Raw genomic sequence first — 18,210 nt, forward strand, 5'->3', positions numbered from 1 at the left:
AACTCATTTTCCTGCTGTTTTTCAGGAAATGAATAGCAACTGGATTATGTCAGTCACATTTTTTATTTTTTTAAATGAATACTCACATAATGTTTTTATGAATACTCATGCTTTACATAAAAAAATAAATAAATTGTACTTGGTTTGTCAACTGTTCTAAACGTACATGTACTTCCGGGAGACAAAATATTGTTAAGGTCTAGCTGCTGACCACTAGTTATTTTTTTCTTTGCATATCAGTTTTCTATTGATGTGTTTAGAAGTCTTGGTGAGGATGCTCAAATAATGGGTTTGCTTAGGCAGTCAAAGCTCTTATGTTAGAATGAACTTCTAAATTCTGTAAACATAGTAATTATACCATGATTGCATTGGCAATCCTGTTTTTGATAGCTTGTTCTTTAGAATTTGTTTTATAGTTTTGGTTTGTTCATATTGGACATAATTTCTAGCTTGTAAACGAGCAATAATAATTTGGCAATATTTCATATTATATTGAATCTTCACATAGAAAAATATTTCACAAGTAGATGATACCTGAAACAACATTAAGCATTAGAATAGGAGACTTTCACTGGTGTGATGAGAAACTGTTAGCTGCTATGGGTATTTACTCAGGGTGCTTGCTGGAATTGTTATGATAAGGTCTATGAACTAAGCAGAGCTGCTGTTCGGGTGATAGGGAATAGTGGAAGGTTTTGACAGCTGGGAAAGCTTTTGGCTCTGGACAGTTTTGGAGTAAAGTTATATGAGGCTCATGCTTCTGAAAGGGAACTTTGAGTGTTAATTGGTTAATTAAAAATGTCATTTGGGACACACTCTAAAACAGACAAAGAAAAGGTGACAAGAAGATAAGACATGGTTTTGATAGCAACAGATCTTAACCTGCTTCAAGCCTGTTTATAAGTTTAATCATAATATGTTATATCAGCTTGGTATTACTCAGTTTAATAAGAGAAAACAGACAGCAAATGTAATACATGTAATTAAAAAAAGAAAAAAATCCAAAATTGTATCTTTAATACAGTAACATACTATTAAGAATCATATATCGAAAATGCATTCCTGAATAAATATCTGCATATTCTGATAAAATAGGATTTTTAAAAAATATTTGTCTTGAGAGAATCAAAATTGCCCTAAGTTTTCAGGTCCTTAAAATGTCCCAGTGAGTTGCAGACGGTGGAATCATTCCATCAGTATTAAAATGATGTCCTTCTTACTTTTATTTCTGATACTTTGAGAAGCATATATTTATTCTCTCTCTTTCTCTCTTTCTCTCTCTCTTTTTCTCTCTCTCTATATAAATATATATATAAATATATTTATAAAATATATATTATAATAAAATATAAATATATAAATATATATATATAAAATATATATATATATTTGTTCCAGTGCTTTTGTCCTGGTGCAACACATTGGTGTTCAGAATTGTTAGTGTTGTTTAAATACCTAATGCTTTTACACCTTAGGGTACAGCTATGAGAGGTGGGCTGAGCCTAACAGTGTGGTACATTTTTCTCTTTCATTAAAGATGGTGGTTCCAACTCCTCCACTGTTCCTCCACTCTTGGCTGTATGCTCTTGTCATTTGATTTATATTGACTTGAATGTTTGGATTACCCCTCAGTATGCCAATGCACTGAACCAGGCACAAAAGATTCCAGCAAATAATAGAATATTTTTGCCCTGAATGAGCTTGGAGTGGGGTCAAACAAGAATAAAAGATAGGGAGCAACCATATCAGTGGGAATTGTGGAAGGGGAGGATGGAACAGGAACTTTCCCTGTCACTAGGAGCAAGCTACTAGATTACAGAACTGTACCGTCAGTGACTGCTGGTTAGCACCTTGGAGCTTGACCTCATTCGACTACCACCTACGCTAATAGTATTTCAGGGCCAGAGAACTGTGTTAGTGTGCTTGAAATACATGAATCACCTGGCCCTTTGTGTTGTCCTAAATCTCCTCTTGATGCAATTCTACCTGATTTTATTTATTTATTTATTTATTTATTTATTGCTTAAGTAGGTCTCTTCTGCTCTATATTGTCGAGATGCTTTTAGTTTGTATTACTTTATCTATCTATCTATCTATCTATCTATCTATTTATTTATTTTCTGTGTTCCTTCTCTTGGTACAGTTTGCATTTAACCTAAAAATCAAATGAGATTAATGTTTATCTATCAGTCGAACTAATGGCAGTTTAGGAATTTAGTATATCTGGTTCTTTCTGAGAAGGAAAATGTATTGAGTTAGTCAATTATCTTCTGTGATATGATATATTCTTTTCTGCTGCCTCCTTCCAGTGTGTGGAGATTGTGTTTCCAAAGGTTTTCTTTCCTTCATCCTTGTTTATTTTGTTTTGTTGATTTTTATTTATTTATTTATTTGTTTTACATGAGAAATGTTGAGAAATATTTGCTACCTAATGTTGAACAGGCTTTGCATTCTGGAATCTCTGTCTCCCTCTCAATTGAAAGAATTGCTTCGTATGGTTAACCTGCAGTTTTTATACTCTGCAGGGGATGGCATGCAGTGGCCACCAGGGGATGTGGCTCATAATCTGTTATACTGCTGTGTACTCCAGAGTTAAACATATCTCAAGATCTATTGGAGTTTCACAGCTCTTACATTAATCAGCTAAAACCCAAAAGAGAGAATCTTGCAATGTTTTAGATAAATTTCCAGAGTTGGAGTCAATGGCAAATTTCACTTGAGTTCAATGGAGTCATGATTTAACATTGTATGTCTTGAGAAGCAGAATAGTCAGCTGACACTATATGATTCACTTACAAGATGGTTTTATAGTTCTGAAATGAAATTATCTGCAGAAATGTTTGGTTCTAATTCAAATCCAGAAGATAACAGCACTGAGTAAAAGCAAATGTATCTCTATGATCTGTACTATGATAGTAGGCACAAGCTAACATTACATGAACTAACATGTTGTAATGATTGATTTATTATTTATGCAGTAATCTTGTACTGCAGTATTCAGTGAAAGTGTAGCAACCACATGTATTACATGTACCACATTTATAGATTATTTTCCACTTCAGCCAGCTTTATTTCTTGTATTTCAGTATGGTTGTGCAAGCATTGTAGGAAATCCAAAAGCCTTCTGATTTTCTTTTATCCAAACCAAAAGCACAAGCAAGCATAACCCAACAGTGCACTGAATGAGTAGGTTACAGAAAACAGATTTCCAACAGAGTAAGTAGCACTTATACAGCACTCCCAACCACAAAGTTTTTTAACCAAATATTTTTTGTTTTGTTTTGTTGTTTTGTTTTGTTGTTTTTTTTTTTTGTTTGTTTTGTTTTGTTTTGTTGAAGCATACGCTCCTCTTCAATAAAACAATTATTAGAAAACTGTGGTGTTTATTTGGAAATATATTACCTGGCTGATCTGTAGGCTCTGTGGGATAGTTTTGACATACCTGCTAGTTTGGCTGCTTGACCCAGCTGAGATCATATTTAAAATTTTTATTTTACCCTTTCTCAAAAGACAATAGTGGTATGAATTTAATCAATGAATGAGGAAGAGCATGCACTGTCAGCTGTGATGCCATTGGTATGTTGATGGTATCCAGCTCAGTGTCTGCTTCTCTGAGCATAGACAGTGCGGTCTTCCAGATGTCCCAGTGTCTGGCCAAAATACAGATAGTGATAGAAAACAGATGGTCTTGTCTCAGGACAAAGCAGAGTTGATGCAAGCTGATAGAGGGATGGAGCTGGAAGAAATGGAGCTTAAGTCATTGGATGCCATCTTATACTCATTCTTATCTTTGATTCCCGGTTAGCAGAGGTAATATGGAGGGCATTTATTCCTTTGCAGCTAAGCAGAAGTTTGAAGAGCAATAACAAAGATCACAGTTTGTTTCTTCTAACTTGTTATCTAACTTTTTGGTGATCATCATTGAACTATACATATGTCTGTCTCTACTAGGACTATAATGTCTCCCTTAGTGTGTTACTGTATTCCTGAACATACTCTGAAAGACAAATATGGTGTATGACTACATTGGAAGTGTGATCACTTTAATTAAATATATATATATTTATATAAAAGTTGGGGAAAGAGAGATATTTCCACTATAGTAATCCTTGTGCTAGATAGGTTTATGAAAGAAAACATACAGATGATGGAGGACTGGCACAGAAATGCTTGTACTAGTGATTTTTTAAATAGAAAGCAGTTGGAAGGTCCAGCGTTACTAGAAATGTTTGATATAAGTTTATTTGTACTTTTTATCCTTTGCCTCAACTTTCATTTCAATAAAAAGTGTATGAATTTCCACTGGCCTCTTAACAAGCCAGCTAAATTTAATCCTGTCAAGGGGTTGGTAGAGTAAACTACATGGATGCAAAGAAATATGAATATAGCCCTCAGTGCAAAAATTGGTTCGTACAAAACTAAATTGATTTTTAGCATCTTCTCTGGATGAAAAATCACTATTGTTGGTTTAGTTTTATTGATCTGTACTGTTGAATTAATTAATTATTATTTATCTTAGATAATTGTTTGTTGTTTGTATGATTTTTTACAAAAATGATCAGTATTCAAAATAGATTTAATGAAGCAACATGTAAGTGACAATGTCATGTGAAATTCAGGATTTTAGCTATATTTAAAGGAACATCTGTAGTATATTAACTGAGCCCGCTTGAAAAATATTATGGCTGGCTACTCTGTTAGAAAATAAAAAACAAACTGGAATTAAAAACAAAATGAGACCTTTTAAATATGCATTCCTTTCTTATGTTCTGATATTTTAAATTGATTTTTTAAAAACTTTGATCAAAGAAAATCAACAACAAACAAAAGCTTTGCCACAGTAATAGATTAAACCATGTTGATTTTCCTTAAGAATACGGATTTGGAATGAGGTCTGAATTGCATATTAAAATAAATATAGTGAGTGCATAAATAAATGACATAAGAAGTGGAACTGATTAGAAGTAATGAAAATTTGCTTTTAATTAAAAAAAGTTTTTTTACTCGAAGCTAAAGTACAAAAAAGAAAAACTTTGCCAAGGACTAACATTGAAGGACTTTCCTTTTGGCACCTTCTGAATTCCAAAATTTCTGGTTATTTTGTGGATTTTTCTAATTGTGACTTTTTGCTGTTGTATTAGACCAAAGATGCTTTGCTATTACAGTAAAGGTACTGTTGTATAATTACTACAATTGAAGTAATACATTATGGAATGTGATATAACAAGTGAAATATTCAAATTTTTATTTTATTGGAAATTTAGAAATAATGACCATGCTCCAATTAATATTAGATTCCCTTTATTGTGAAAATAAAGCATGGTATAAAAACTACATGATGGTTTGGGCCAGTGTACTTGAAATTGGTATTGGGTTGAGTAACAGTGTTATATGGTCAGTTACTGTTGCTGTCGGGGGTAGTTGTTTGCAGGGGTTATTTGGTGCTGCTAGATCCTTTGTCCTTGGATGCCCAGTAGGGAATAATAAGTGAGCGCAATGCCAGTCCTTTTCAACTGTGGACTTTTCCATTTAAATAAAATGATACTATAATATTGCATCTGGTGAGTGGCTTGGGCAGCTGGGATATGCAAGACTTGTTTTCTAAACTTAATTTGCCTGATTTGGAGCAAGAGTCTGAAGCTCAGACACTCTACATCTTAGAAACCCTCTCATCCCCTAAAGCAGTGCTCTGACAGTCTTACCTGCAAATAATATGGTTTTTGTAGTAAACAAATGTTCTTCATGTGGAAAAAGGGAAGGTAACTAGGAGATTGAGTCTGTGGGCCAGTTCTTTTTGTATTTGTCTAAGATATCAAAGCGTGCTCTAATGAAAATAGGATAACTTCATCAGAAAAGGCTACCTCATATATTAAGTCTAGTCCCAGCTTAAAATAGGAAGATTGAGAAACTGAAGAGAGTTCTCTCTCTCTTGCTAATTAAAAGTGAGAACTCTAACCACTGATCCATTTTCTCTTTCAAGATATATGAAAACTATATTGCTTTCTACAGCACCCGTTTTGTTGGTTGGTTGGTTTTGACTGTGGGGTAGATTTCTGCTAAATTGGCAAATGATACAGGTTGAGGTGGACATGCAAATTCAGGGTCTTAGCAGAATCAGGTTTCAAATAATTTTGCATGCATCCAACAGTGGAAGCACAAATATGCATGGAATTTATTTTCAACTTCAGATACTTATAAAGTAAGATGTCTTCAGAAAATTGTGTTCAGGAACCTAAAATGGCTTGTAGGAGAGAAAGTCTTTTGACAGATCTATTTGGGACGATGTTTGCATCAACTGTCTGTGGCAAAGGTCTGACTGAGTGAAATTCTGATGTTTTGAAGGTGTTAATGGGAAGACATTAGAAAAAACACCATTGTCTGCTTCATAACCTCAAACAGATTAGTAAGAGGAAACAAAGTGAAATATCCTGTAGCAAGTGTATTGCAGAAGATAACTCCAGTATTCCTTTGGTTGAAGTAAATGATTAAACATAACTTTCAGGAGTGGCACATTACACCTTCTAGATTAATGGTTCTCCTCTGTTTTGAAGCTTAAATCCTGCATGTTCCAACAATTCTTTTGGAATTAAGGTGGGATTTTTATTGGGCTCTGTTGATATTGGTAAGAAAAATTATCCAAAGCAGAGATGATTGGTTAACATAATATAAAACATACAAGTATGATATGCAAAGCAGCAGAAATTCCTTGAACACAAGTAGATCTATTACATGAAGTAGATTTTATCTTTATTTATTTATTTTTATGAGAATACCAGAGCATATTAAGAGTCTGTCCTTTATCCAACAATTTGTGACAAATCAATGCCATCTATGGACACTACATCAGTGTCTGTCCTGACGTAAGAACACTGCCTTGAGAAATTCATTGCTACAGAGAAAAAGCCATTATTTTAGCAGTGCATCAGAATTGACTGGTAGCCTGCAGGAACATAAATCAGGATTCATTATCATATTGCCTCTCACATGAAAACATTTATTGCCTTCCTAAGCATTAGACTGAACAGAAAAACCTTTAGCAGTCTTTATCTCTCTAAAGATGAATCAGGACTTTTTCAAGCTCTGCACCTTATATGTCTTAAATTACTCCTGGGAAATTATGGCATTTAATGATGGAGGAAAGAGGCAAAAATGGTTGAATCATATCAAACAGTGTAGCACGGAACTGTATTATGTGAGCCTTCTATGCAACTGAACTTTTATCATGTTTAGCAAGGGTTTTGCGCAAGAGCAGCTCTGGCCCTAACATGAAAGCTTTGAGAGTCTTCTAGAAACTTGTAAGAGGATTGCACACCTTCTTATCCCAAGACATTAAACGATCTGGAATGGATTCTAGAATACTTGGCATCACTGACTCTTTCCTCTCCCCACCTCCTCCTCCCCAAAATGAAAGGAAATAAATAATTACGAGCAACATCCTATTTAAAAATAGTTACCTGATTACTGAGATATGTTCTTGTTTAGCTGAAATAGATACCCTTTCCCCCTTCCCTTTGTTGATGAAACTTGCCTATGAAAAATCACAAAGAATTTAGCTTAGTGCAACATTATTATTAATATAGAAAACATCTGGTTCAGTGCTATGCTTTATTACACTTGTGATCTTTATCTCACTTTTAAGCATTTTTTAAGCATGTGTATTGTTATGGCAACGCATGAAGATTGCAGCTCTGTAAATTTATTTTGTTGAATCACTGATTTGAGGGAAAAATAAAAAGTATTGTTTGTTTTGTAGTTTTTTGTTTTGTTTTGTTTTTACGATGTAGGACATATTTAATGAAATGTTATAGGACCAATGTTGGGCCTTTGTATGCCCTATTCATACAGAAAATTGCATAGAAATAACATTAAATGGAAGAAATACAGTGCACAGCCTTGCATTGAAATAATAAATTTTTAGTAGTACAAGTGAGATTGAGTCTTATTCTATTTTTCATTTACTCAAACTTCCAGCCTATCACTGTACAAAGATAGGAAACAATTTCCTAAGGTTTTGAGAGTTTTCACAGTGTTCCTGTCCTCTGTCACAGAAGCAATCATCAACTGGCTTTTTTTTTTATCTCTTTTTCTCAGTGAATTACCTCACTGCTGCTCAATAAAATCACTGAACCGCTCAGCTATATCATCACTAGTTGGTCTAGCAAAGAATACAAAGAAAGAGAAAAGATTCAGTGTTCCAGACCCTGTAACTGAATTGACTTCTTAATGCAATCCTTTTTTTTTTTGCTAAGATTGATGCTTTCCGATATTACACAGACACATTTGAACCTTTGGAAACCTATTTTTGTTATTCTTAAAATACATTACTGCATTCAGTGTTAAGATTCATTTTAAAACATTCCTATTTAGGAATTCCTCTGCAAAACATTCAGCAATTATTTAACCAAATTGCTTAATTTGTTCTTTATATATGTATAGATACAATATATATATATATACACTGTTTAATACTAAAATTATTGCATTTTTATTTTAATTGTATTTATTTATTTATTTATTTATTAAGGGACTATAATGGATATGGTCAGTCGGAAAGATTGACAGATGACATGTAAACTAACCCACAGCTTGAAAATTCCCATCAAATTTATGGCTGTTGGGAACCAGGCAGCTTCTTGAAGCTCAGCTGAGCTTCAAGAAAGTGAGAAAGACTGATATCTGCTCTGTAAATCAGAGGCATGTAGAAGAATCTGAAAACATTCAATACTGAGGCAGAAGTGCAGTAATCAAAGTTAAATCAAAGAATGCAGATTTTATTTGGATTTGGAGGGTGGAATTATACTTCTTTTATAGGAATATTAATAGCTTTTTGGTGCTTTTTATTTTTCTAAATCTGCATTTCAGTGTACAGATTACTTCTATCGGGCTAACAGCATATGACAATATACCAGTCCTACAAAATCATCTGCGAACTTGTCTGTTAGCTGCAGCTGTAGGTACATCTGAAATCGAAGTTATTTGCACAAAGTTTCACTTACTTTTCTCTTGAGATAAAAACGTTAAGTGTTGCCTAAAAATGTAAAAATGAAATGATTTTGATATACAGAGTCAAATATAAAAGGTATGGTAAAGGGCAGCCTATGTTATTGTTCAATTGAAACAGTCTTAGTAGTCATCATAAAGCCATAAGTTAATCAAGCAGAGAACAGTCGAAAACCTCATTTAAAGAAATCACATCTGTTCATGGGGAAAAAGAATGAGGCATATGCTTCAATTTCATTTAAACTGTAATGCGTCCAGTGGTTTACATCTGTTAAAAAATATGGAACTTTTCACACATCTTTAAAACACAATTAAACATTATTTATTTTAATACATAATACGTTCCAAATATGTAATGCCTTCTCTGAAATGACTCGTAGATGATTGATTTTATAATTCTTTATCATATAGCTTTCCAAGTCCTTTGAATATATAAAATTTTAGATAAAGTTTGAAGGAAAAGTTGTGGAAATGGATGCCAGAAAATTCAGTGGAACTGTCAATTTATATATCCAAGACAAGGAATTTTGGGAGGGGAAGAGCTTTCTTAAGCAGCAGAAACATCACAGATAAGAAAAACTAGTTCAAGCACTTCACTGACAAGAAATTAAAGTTTAGTCTTGATGTTCTTTCTTTTTATCACCATGATCAATGGATATTGTTTACTGAAATAGATGTATCCCCAAAAGAGTATGGTTAACATGACATGATCCTGCCAATCTGACCATACCGGTACCACATTATGCATCTATAATGACTGTTTGTGTATTTTAAATTTCAGTTGAATATAGCTTCTGATTTTAAAATTCTCCATGACATTTCCCTATCTGATTCCAGGATCTAAAGTCTGCCTTTGCACACTTTCTGCTTCACTTGTATTCTTTAACATCTGGTTTCTTTTGTAGACATAAATATATGAAAATGTATACGTATACATTATCTGGAAGATTTTAATTAGATGATTGCATACTGTATACCACAAGTCACATGCATTAGTACATGAAATGGTTGGTGCTCATTCAATGGCAGCTAGTCAGTGCTTTGTTTGTTTCTTTTTCAGCTAGAATCTAATTGAATTATAAACAAATTTAAATAGTGCTTTATGGATACAGTAGGTATACACAATATGCCAATTTTATATGTTAGTAAAAAATAAATAGATTATGTTAAGAATGTCCTGACTGTAAACCAAGAGATTTCATTTACATTCTAACTCAGCTACACAATTCCAGAATGATCTGGGGCAAACAGTTCTCCAAGAGCCTCAGCTGTCTTCCTGCAAAGCGGGAGTGATTTTACAATGGTATAAAATCTAGTTATTATTATTTGTTGCTGATGCAGCAATATAGTAGTTATAAATACGTGGTCTCTTTTGATGTGATATATGTATCTATTTTCCATTTTGGGGAGTTTAGTACTTTTATCCTAGTAATACTGTTTCATTGCCAAGTGAATAGATAACAATAATAATAATAATAAATCAGAAGAGAATCATACATTCAAAAAAACAAAGTTTTCTCTTCAATGTGGATCCCTGTTTCAAATGAAGGTATTGGATAGCATCTCTTCACAAAGCAATTGACAAGTGTTGTCTGTTTTATAAATGAATTTGAAAAATAAAGATTAAAAAATAGGCAGTCTGAAGTGGAAATGCTAATATTTTTGAACGAACCCCTGTCAATACAACAGGATACTAATACATATATGAATAAAAATACTCTGAAGTGTTTTTTCTTAGTGTTATTCAAATAACTGTTATTCAAATAATTTCTTCCTGATTTTTGAGTTGTTATATTGTTTAGTGATCCTGCCAAATACATTCTGCAGGTGCAGAATAAATAACTTTATTGCTACAAAATTTAAGCATATTCTGTTTTGTTGCAGAGGATCTTGATGATCTAAGAATGGAAGGAGTAACAAGTCTGATGTCTTCTGGGAGCAAATTCAATCAAACTAGAAGTGCTCATCCTGCTGAGCCTCAAGCAAAGGTCACATTGAATATCTGTGCAAGATGTGCCAGGTAAAAAGCAAAAACATATCATGCTACCAATAAATTATTTTCCCTAGGTTTTCAGATATGTATTGTGGTGGTGGTGACCTCTCCTGTGCTAAGGGGAATAAAAAGAGACAAAAAAAAAAAAAAAAAAGAAAAAAAAGAAAAAGAAGAAGAAAAAAGAAAAATTACTTTCTAAATCACTACCCTATAACCTCTGGCATCTGGGTTGGGCAACTTATGTTTATGCTTGATATGTCGCATCAACAATGAATCAAAGAACATAGTTAGTCTGAGGCCTTACTTCACAGCTTGAAACTATTTTAAGCCTTTCTGTCTCTGAATTTCATTAGTTATTTGAGCTTCTGTGGTTTTCCAAGGGATGAATCAGGGAATTTAAAGGTTCAAATCCAATTTGAAAAGCACCTGTATAAATGGAGATTTAGTTGCACAGGTGCAGTCCAGGATTTCAAATAGCTGCTTCTTAGCACTTTATAATCTCATCCTGTTTCACCTCTGAGAAATGATTTAATCAGGTTGAACCCCTTTTGATTTTGACAGCTGGAAATAATTCTTGCATTTACAGTATGGGGGCCAAATAAACAGGTTGGTATTCCTGTAGCCAAGTCAACTTGAGAATGCAACACTAACAGAAACCCCTTAAATTTCCAAGATGCATTCTTCTATGTAGACAAAAGCTCATTTGGTGAAAGGATTTAAGCCTGTTTAAATGACAAAACTAGCCTTCTCACCCTTCTGTTAATGGTTCAGATTAGCAAGAACAATACAGAGGCATGCCAATTTTATCTGCCTGCCTTTGCCAATGGCTGCTCCATTGTGTAGTTTGAGAGGGGATTAGCTGCTTGTAAATAAAAAGCAACCTGTGGTGAAATTAAGTCAAAAGTTTGGCCATATGCCACCCTACGTTTCTACTTTTTTTTTTTCTTTTTTTTTTTTTCTTTTTTTTTTCCCACTGTTTTGCTTGTAAATTACTACTTTTAAAAGGTACTTATTTAGGAAGAGGGTCTCCAAAACCTTTTCTGATAGTCTGGGAGCACAACTATAGGCATGCTGAATCACCCGTTCAGTAGCATCTCTTTAGCACTGTCATGGAGCCTTAGAGGAGATTCATTTCCCAGTTTGCTAGAGCAGCAGTGGCAAGATGGCCTTGTAATACCAGGGAGTTTTGCTGTTAACGGTGTGGCCTTCTGCTTTAAGAAAAGAGCAAACATGCTAGTAGTGGGATTCATCCCAATTCACTAGAAGCAAACTGCTTATGTTGTAAAAAGTTTCCAAACAACTAGCTACATGAAAGTATGGCACCTTTTTCCGCTGGCATCAGTTGTCCATGGATTAACAAGTAGAAAGGTAAGGAAAACAGAAATGTAAAGCTTAGACGTGGTCTTTTTGAATTTATACAAAGTCTTGTATGGATTACTATGAAGGTTAATTAAATTTTAAATTCCCTATAGTAGCTCCTAACAGCAGGTGTCAAAAATACTATATATCCTCTCAATCCTGCACACCAGGGAACAAGGGATTGAGCTCTTGAGCCAAACCCAGCAACCTGGCTATTGTCCTTTAACTGGCTGTACTATATGACTCTGCAGTCTGAAATATGAGTTGCAAGAGAAAGATCTCATAAAAGCCCCTTTTCTTACTTCACTCTCATTATGAAAGAATGCAAAGCAGTGTTTTATGTCATCTGCACAGCTTTATGTCGCTCCCTACCCTGTTTAATGAAGTTAGGGAGGAACTAGATGATACCTACTTGTCTCTGGTTCTTTTCACTCTTGTTGCAGTTCAGCAGATTCTTTAAACTTCTGAAGTATCAAAATATAGACCATCGGATCATTAACATTGGATATTTAAAGAGAGAATTGGGTATTGCTGTTGTATTCAGTTGTGAGGAAACTAGCATTTATTCTTCAAGATGAAGAAATCTATTGATTCTTTTTGAACATTCCATACTATTTACTCACTTTGAGAACACCTTTCCCATCTTCAAGACAGCTGTCAGTACAGTTAGCTCTGTCCTGTTGGTACCTCCATAGTGTATTTGTCCAGTACTTTCTCACAACAGTTATAGTAGTGCACAGAGAGAACTGCTTGAAGCAAATGGCTTCAGGAACATAAAGATATATATTTTTTCTGTTTACTTCCATGAGGAATTCAATTTGCTGTTACACTGTGATATAGCCATTGAAAATACCATGTTATAAAACCAGAACCTGAGCACTTGGGTCACCTCTGTAGAGGTCCCTCTGTGTTGGCATTTATCTCCATTGTTATGTAAAAGCCTGGTATTTATTTTAAGGTCATAATACAGAACATATTAGTATATTTGTTTTGGAAATTATGTTTTCATTTTTTTTCATGTCCTTTAAGCAAACTTAGGTGCTGTACTGTACAAGTATGAAAACGATTAAATTTGATTTTAGGCACATTTTAATACAATTGAAAGAGAAGTCAGTATAAGTTGTTGCTATGCATACTTCTAGCTACAATTAAACAGATGTCTTTCCTCTTAATTTTACTCCCTTTTTTTCATTGTGTAAACTGATTTGAGATGAATGGACCTATTAATGCCGGCGGGGATTCTGTAGATAATAGGACTTGTCAAATCAGACTACCAAATCATGTTTACTGCAGGTATTTTGGCTGTCTGTAGGAAGAATATGACTTTTTACCTCAAATTTGATTGTCAGTGTTCCAGATGTTAGGAAACATTCTTCTTGGCTCCGACAAGAGTTTAATTTTACTTTTGTATTTGCATAATGCTAGCTCAGTCAACTTTCCCTTTCCCTTTCCCTTTCCCTTTCCCTTTCCCTTTCCCTTTCCCTTTCCCTTTCCCTTTCCTTTTCCCTTTCCCTTTCCCTTTCCCTTTCCCTTTCCCTTTCCCTTTCCCTTTCCCGTTCCCTTTTCCTTTCCCGTTCCCTTTTCCTTTCCCGTTCCCTTTTCCTTTCCCGTTCCCTTTCCCTTTCCCTTTCCCTTTCCCTTTCCCTTTCCCTTTCCCTTTCCCTTTCCCTTTCCCTTTCCCTTTCCCTTTCCCTTTCCCTTTCCCTTTCCCTTTCCCTTTCCCGTTCCCTTTCCCTTTCCCTTTCCCTTTCCCTTTCCCTTTCCCTTTCCCTTTCCCTTTCCCTTTCCCGTTCCCGTTCCCTTTCCCTTTCCCTTTCCCTTTCCCTTTCCCTTTCCCGTTCCCTTTCCCTTTCGTTTTTTTCTTTCCCTTTCCCTTTCCCTTTCCCTTTCCCTTTCCCTTTCCCTTTCCCTTTCCCTTTCCCTTTCCCTTTCCCTTTCGTTTTTTCCTTTTCCTTTTCCTTTTCCTTTTCCTTTTCCTTTTCCTTTCTCATTTTCTTCCTTTTTCTTTTTTAATGTCCCAACCTGATTTTATTGTGCAGGCAAATTACCTTCTATTATACATCCTCCAGAAGTTTCCTCACTTCTTTGGACATGGTGGGTCTTTTCTGAGAGGCATCTAGACAGATGACTTCTGTCATCTAAGAAGGAGTTCCCTGGTACTTAAATAGATTACGTTAGTAGATTATGCCTGGGAGGAGTGCTTGGGTGCTTCATTCTGCTGAAGGCACCTGCAGTAAAGTACAGTGCAGCAATATATCTTAACATTTTCATGGAGTCTATAGCTTCCTACAAATGGGCTAAACAAGGGAGTGCAGTGACTTGTGAGAAGTGTAGACTGAACCAGCTGTTTCCCTCATGCTGAAATATTTCTCATCAGACTTCATTTAGCTCTTCACTTACTGCTCAAATATACACGAAAATCAGGATCCAAATCCTGGAATATAATAAAAGGGGGAAAATATTAGCAGCTTCTGGTTTCCTGTTTCCTTGTCATTACGGCCTTGTTTCCCTGAGTCACAACTAACATTTAGTTCAAGCTAGCATTAAATGTCCTACATGGCTGGTTTTCTATGACTTTCACTAAGCTGTTATTCTGCACAGTAACAGTTCTTCCCTTTGAACTCACCTCTGCTTTTTCTGATGCAGTGTTTAACACAGTATCAGAGGAAGCTCTTAAAAAAGAATTCCAAATGGGAGTGGCTATAGGCAGAGTTATAAATCAGATTTGTTACAAAGCAAATTAAACACAGTTTACATTGTGGGGAAAACCTGCAATGCAGCTGAGGCTCTGTATTTGACAAAACATCCTCCCTAGCTTTAAGTCTCTCAGAAAAAAGTAAAAGTTTTTTCAAGAATTGTAAGAAATGAGAGTGAGAGTGAACAGAATTAGAAATATATATATATTTTTCAAAATCAAGTTTTTTAGAAACTAATATCTAACCATGAATGCTGATAATTTCAGATCATCTTCAAATAATAGATAGAGTTGTCACAGTCCATATTAGTAATTTTAACAAAAGCTAAAGCACTCCACCCAGATATATAGGAGATAAAGATGTAGGATTCTTTCAAGCTATCACACCAAGTTGTTGTTGTTGTTGTTTGTTGTTTTATTTTTTTTTTTTTCAGTTTATGATTAAAACAGTCATACAAACAAACAACAGTGACGACAACAACAAATACACAAAATCTCTGAAAAAAGGAAAAACAAAAGGAGAGGTTAATTCTCCTGGAGCATAAATAGGTTTGTAGGCTGGAATATAGCTGTAAGAAACAGAGAGCTTACTGTTTTCTGTATAGATGTTTCACACTCGGTGAGCAAAATGCAGATGGATAACAGCTTTAAGAGGTTTTTCAAATGGGAAAGTAGCTGCAGAACAATGTTACTCCCATAGCTGCTCTTGGACTACAGAGAACATTAAGCAGCATATTAAGTCATCTAAATAAAAGGGTGACATCATTCACAAGGTAGAACAAAACAAGGTTCGTAGATACAGAAAAAAGGGGCTACAAAAATAACTGTGTGTGGAATGTTTGCTTCCTGCTATTTAGTCGGGAAAATTAGCAAAGACAATTTTAGTACAACTAATCTGGATTTAGATCATTTGAGCAAAGCATTTATAATAAAAATTTCATCTTCGTCTAGGAGCACAGCTACTTAGACTGACATGGAGAATAGACTGACCTATTCTGTAACACAATTTTGTGAATCCTTTCTCACATACAGGCAAAAGAAATGAATTCCAGGTTTGTCTGATGAGTCATAAGACACCCTCAAACATAAGCAAAACTCTTATGTATTAAACAAAGGTGTAAATGACAATTTGTAAAATCAAACAGCACTTCCATATTTTCTCACATCTTATGGTGTGCACATTGAGAGTTTTGCAAGACTTTGATCAGGCAAAAGACGATATTAATTTACTATGGCCAATTGAATGAAGTTTAAGGGCTTTTTTTTTTTTTTTTTTTTTTTTTGAGGACCACCCATTAGCCTTGTATGCCCACTGCCATGCTCAAAAGTTAAATCTTGTTCTTGTGGAGTCTTGCCAATGCATTCCTGGAAGTAAGAAGCTTTTTGTTTTTAATAGCGCAAGGGCTGCATTCATTCTTCTTAACATCAATAGAATACAAAAAAGGGGTTGCATGTGATTAAAAAAGAAATAGGATTATAGAAAACATACTGTGCCACAAGCTTGAAGGCTTCTGAACAAGAATGTTGGGAAGGAGCACTAGTTGCATACAAATGTAAGTTTGAGATGCAATACGTTTAGTTAATATATTTTTTTAAGATTAACTAGAGTGAAAGCACAATGTCCTAAGGCCTTTTAACATATTAGAGAAATCATATATATTGGTACAAACAAAATAAATCTATACATTAAAAAAGTAGCATGGCTTTTCTACCAATCACCATTGGGATGTGGAGTACAGTTCAAGGTTAGTAACTTGTGTTGACAATGTAGGATAAATGAGGTGCTCTGTGCATGCTACCATTTACAGATCCTCTCTGAAAACGTGGTTTGGAAAAAGTATTCAAGAAGTCTCATGTCAGTTTGCCTTTGTAACAAATTTATTGTTGCCCTACTCATCATCTGTATCTAACTCCTTTTATTTGGTTTCCCCAACAAGTCTTCAAGTTAGCTTGCTTATTTACGAAAGCCAGTCAACTTTTCTTCAATCAGTTGGATTTTAGGAATATTTTTTATAAGTTTGCTTTTCTACAGTGTGGTCTTCACAACTTCCATGTGTACTTGCGATGTCATCAAATACATGTTGTACTATGTGAAATTAAAAGAATCGCATGTGGGTGCTCTGAACTAGCTGGAAGTTAAGCACATCTTCATGGCATACTGCCATAAGGACCATGAAAGTAGGGAGGAAAAGAGAAGAGAAATGAAGGAACCAGCTAGGGAAAAAAAAAATGAATCTGCCAAAGCCATGAAGTTCCATAAATTTGTCATAAATTGCAGAATAGTGTTTCAACAATTCAACAATTGTCTGAGTTGGTCATGATATATCTCTAGCAAGTAACAGAAATAAATTGTTCGGTCAGGGAATTCTCTGGTGTTAATCTTAGACATTTTGGATTGCTACAGAGTAAGAGTGTATGGAGATGCTTTATAGAATCATACAATCATTAAGGTTGGAAAAGACCTCCAAAATCAACTGTCCAACTGTCTCCCAATCATCAATATTACCCACTAAACTAACTAAATGTTAAATGTATCACATCCAACCTTTCCTTAAACACCCCTAGGAACAATGACTCCACCACCTCCCTGGGCGACCTGGACTAATGCCTAACTACTCTTTCTGAGAAGAAATTTCTCCTAATATCCAACCTGAACCATCCCCTGGTGTAACTTGAGGACATTCCCTCTTGTCCTATGGAGCATCAGGGTTATCTAAGTATAACAAAGCTGTAACAATAATAATGAGACCTGAGGTCTTTAAGCAGCATTTGCTGGAAAATTTGCTAATGAGCTGGGCAGAAAATAATGCCTGAAACTTGACAAGTGGATCTTATTTAACTAGTAAAAGCAGAAAAATTGATTATTGTGATTAGAGAAGAAACTGCTGTTAAACAAGGCATGTTACTGTATGTACTGTCTACAGACAACACTACTGAAACTTCAGACAACAAAGAGAGAAATTAATGACAGCAGATGCCTCTTTGAGGAAGATCATAAACACTAACAAATGACTGCATTTAGAAAGATGGGCTCTTGGAAGGCTTCCTCAAGGGAAGGGAGGAAGCCTACTGAGCTTCTTCAACTTCAGCTGTGCATTAGATCTCGTTTTTATTGTTTATGGTTAGTCTGCTCTCATTGTCATTGTATTCCCTTCACAGAAAC

The 18,210-nt window shown here is 34.8% G+C and overlaps 1 protein-coding gene across 1 annotated transcript in view; it reads left to right on the forward strand.

Moving 5' to 3' along the window:
* LOC311206397 (uncharacterized protein C8orf34 homolog) overlaps window positions 1-18,210 on the forward strand; it is a gene marked incomplete at both ends in the record, with an annotated part of 158,997 nt that overhangs the window by 104,936 nt on the left and 35,851 nt on the right. The window contains one exon of the mRNA XM_084281678.1: window positions 10,885-11,020. Coding sequence (XP_084137804.1) covers window positions 10,885-11,020 — 136 coding nt within the window. The remainder of the gene's footprint in view (window positions 1-10,884; window positions 11,021-18,210) is intronic.

This window comes from Netta rufina (genome assembly GCF_964035555.1).
Source record: "Netta rufina genome assembly, chromosome: 2".
NCBI classification, from domain to species: domain Eukaryota; kingdom Metazoa; phylum Chordata; class Aves; order Anseriformes; family Anatidae; genus Netta; species Netta rufina.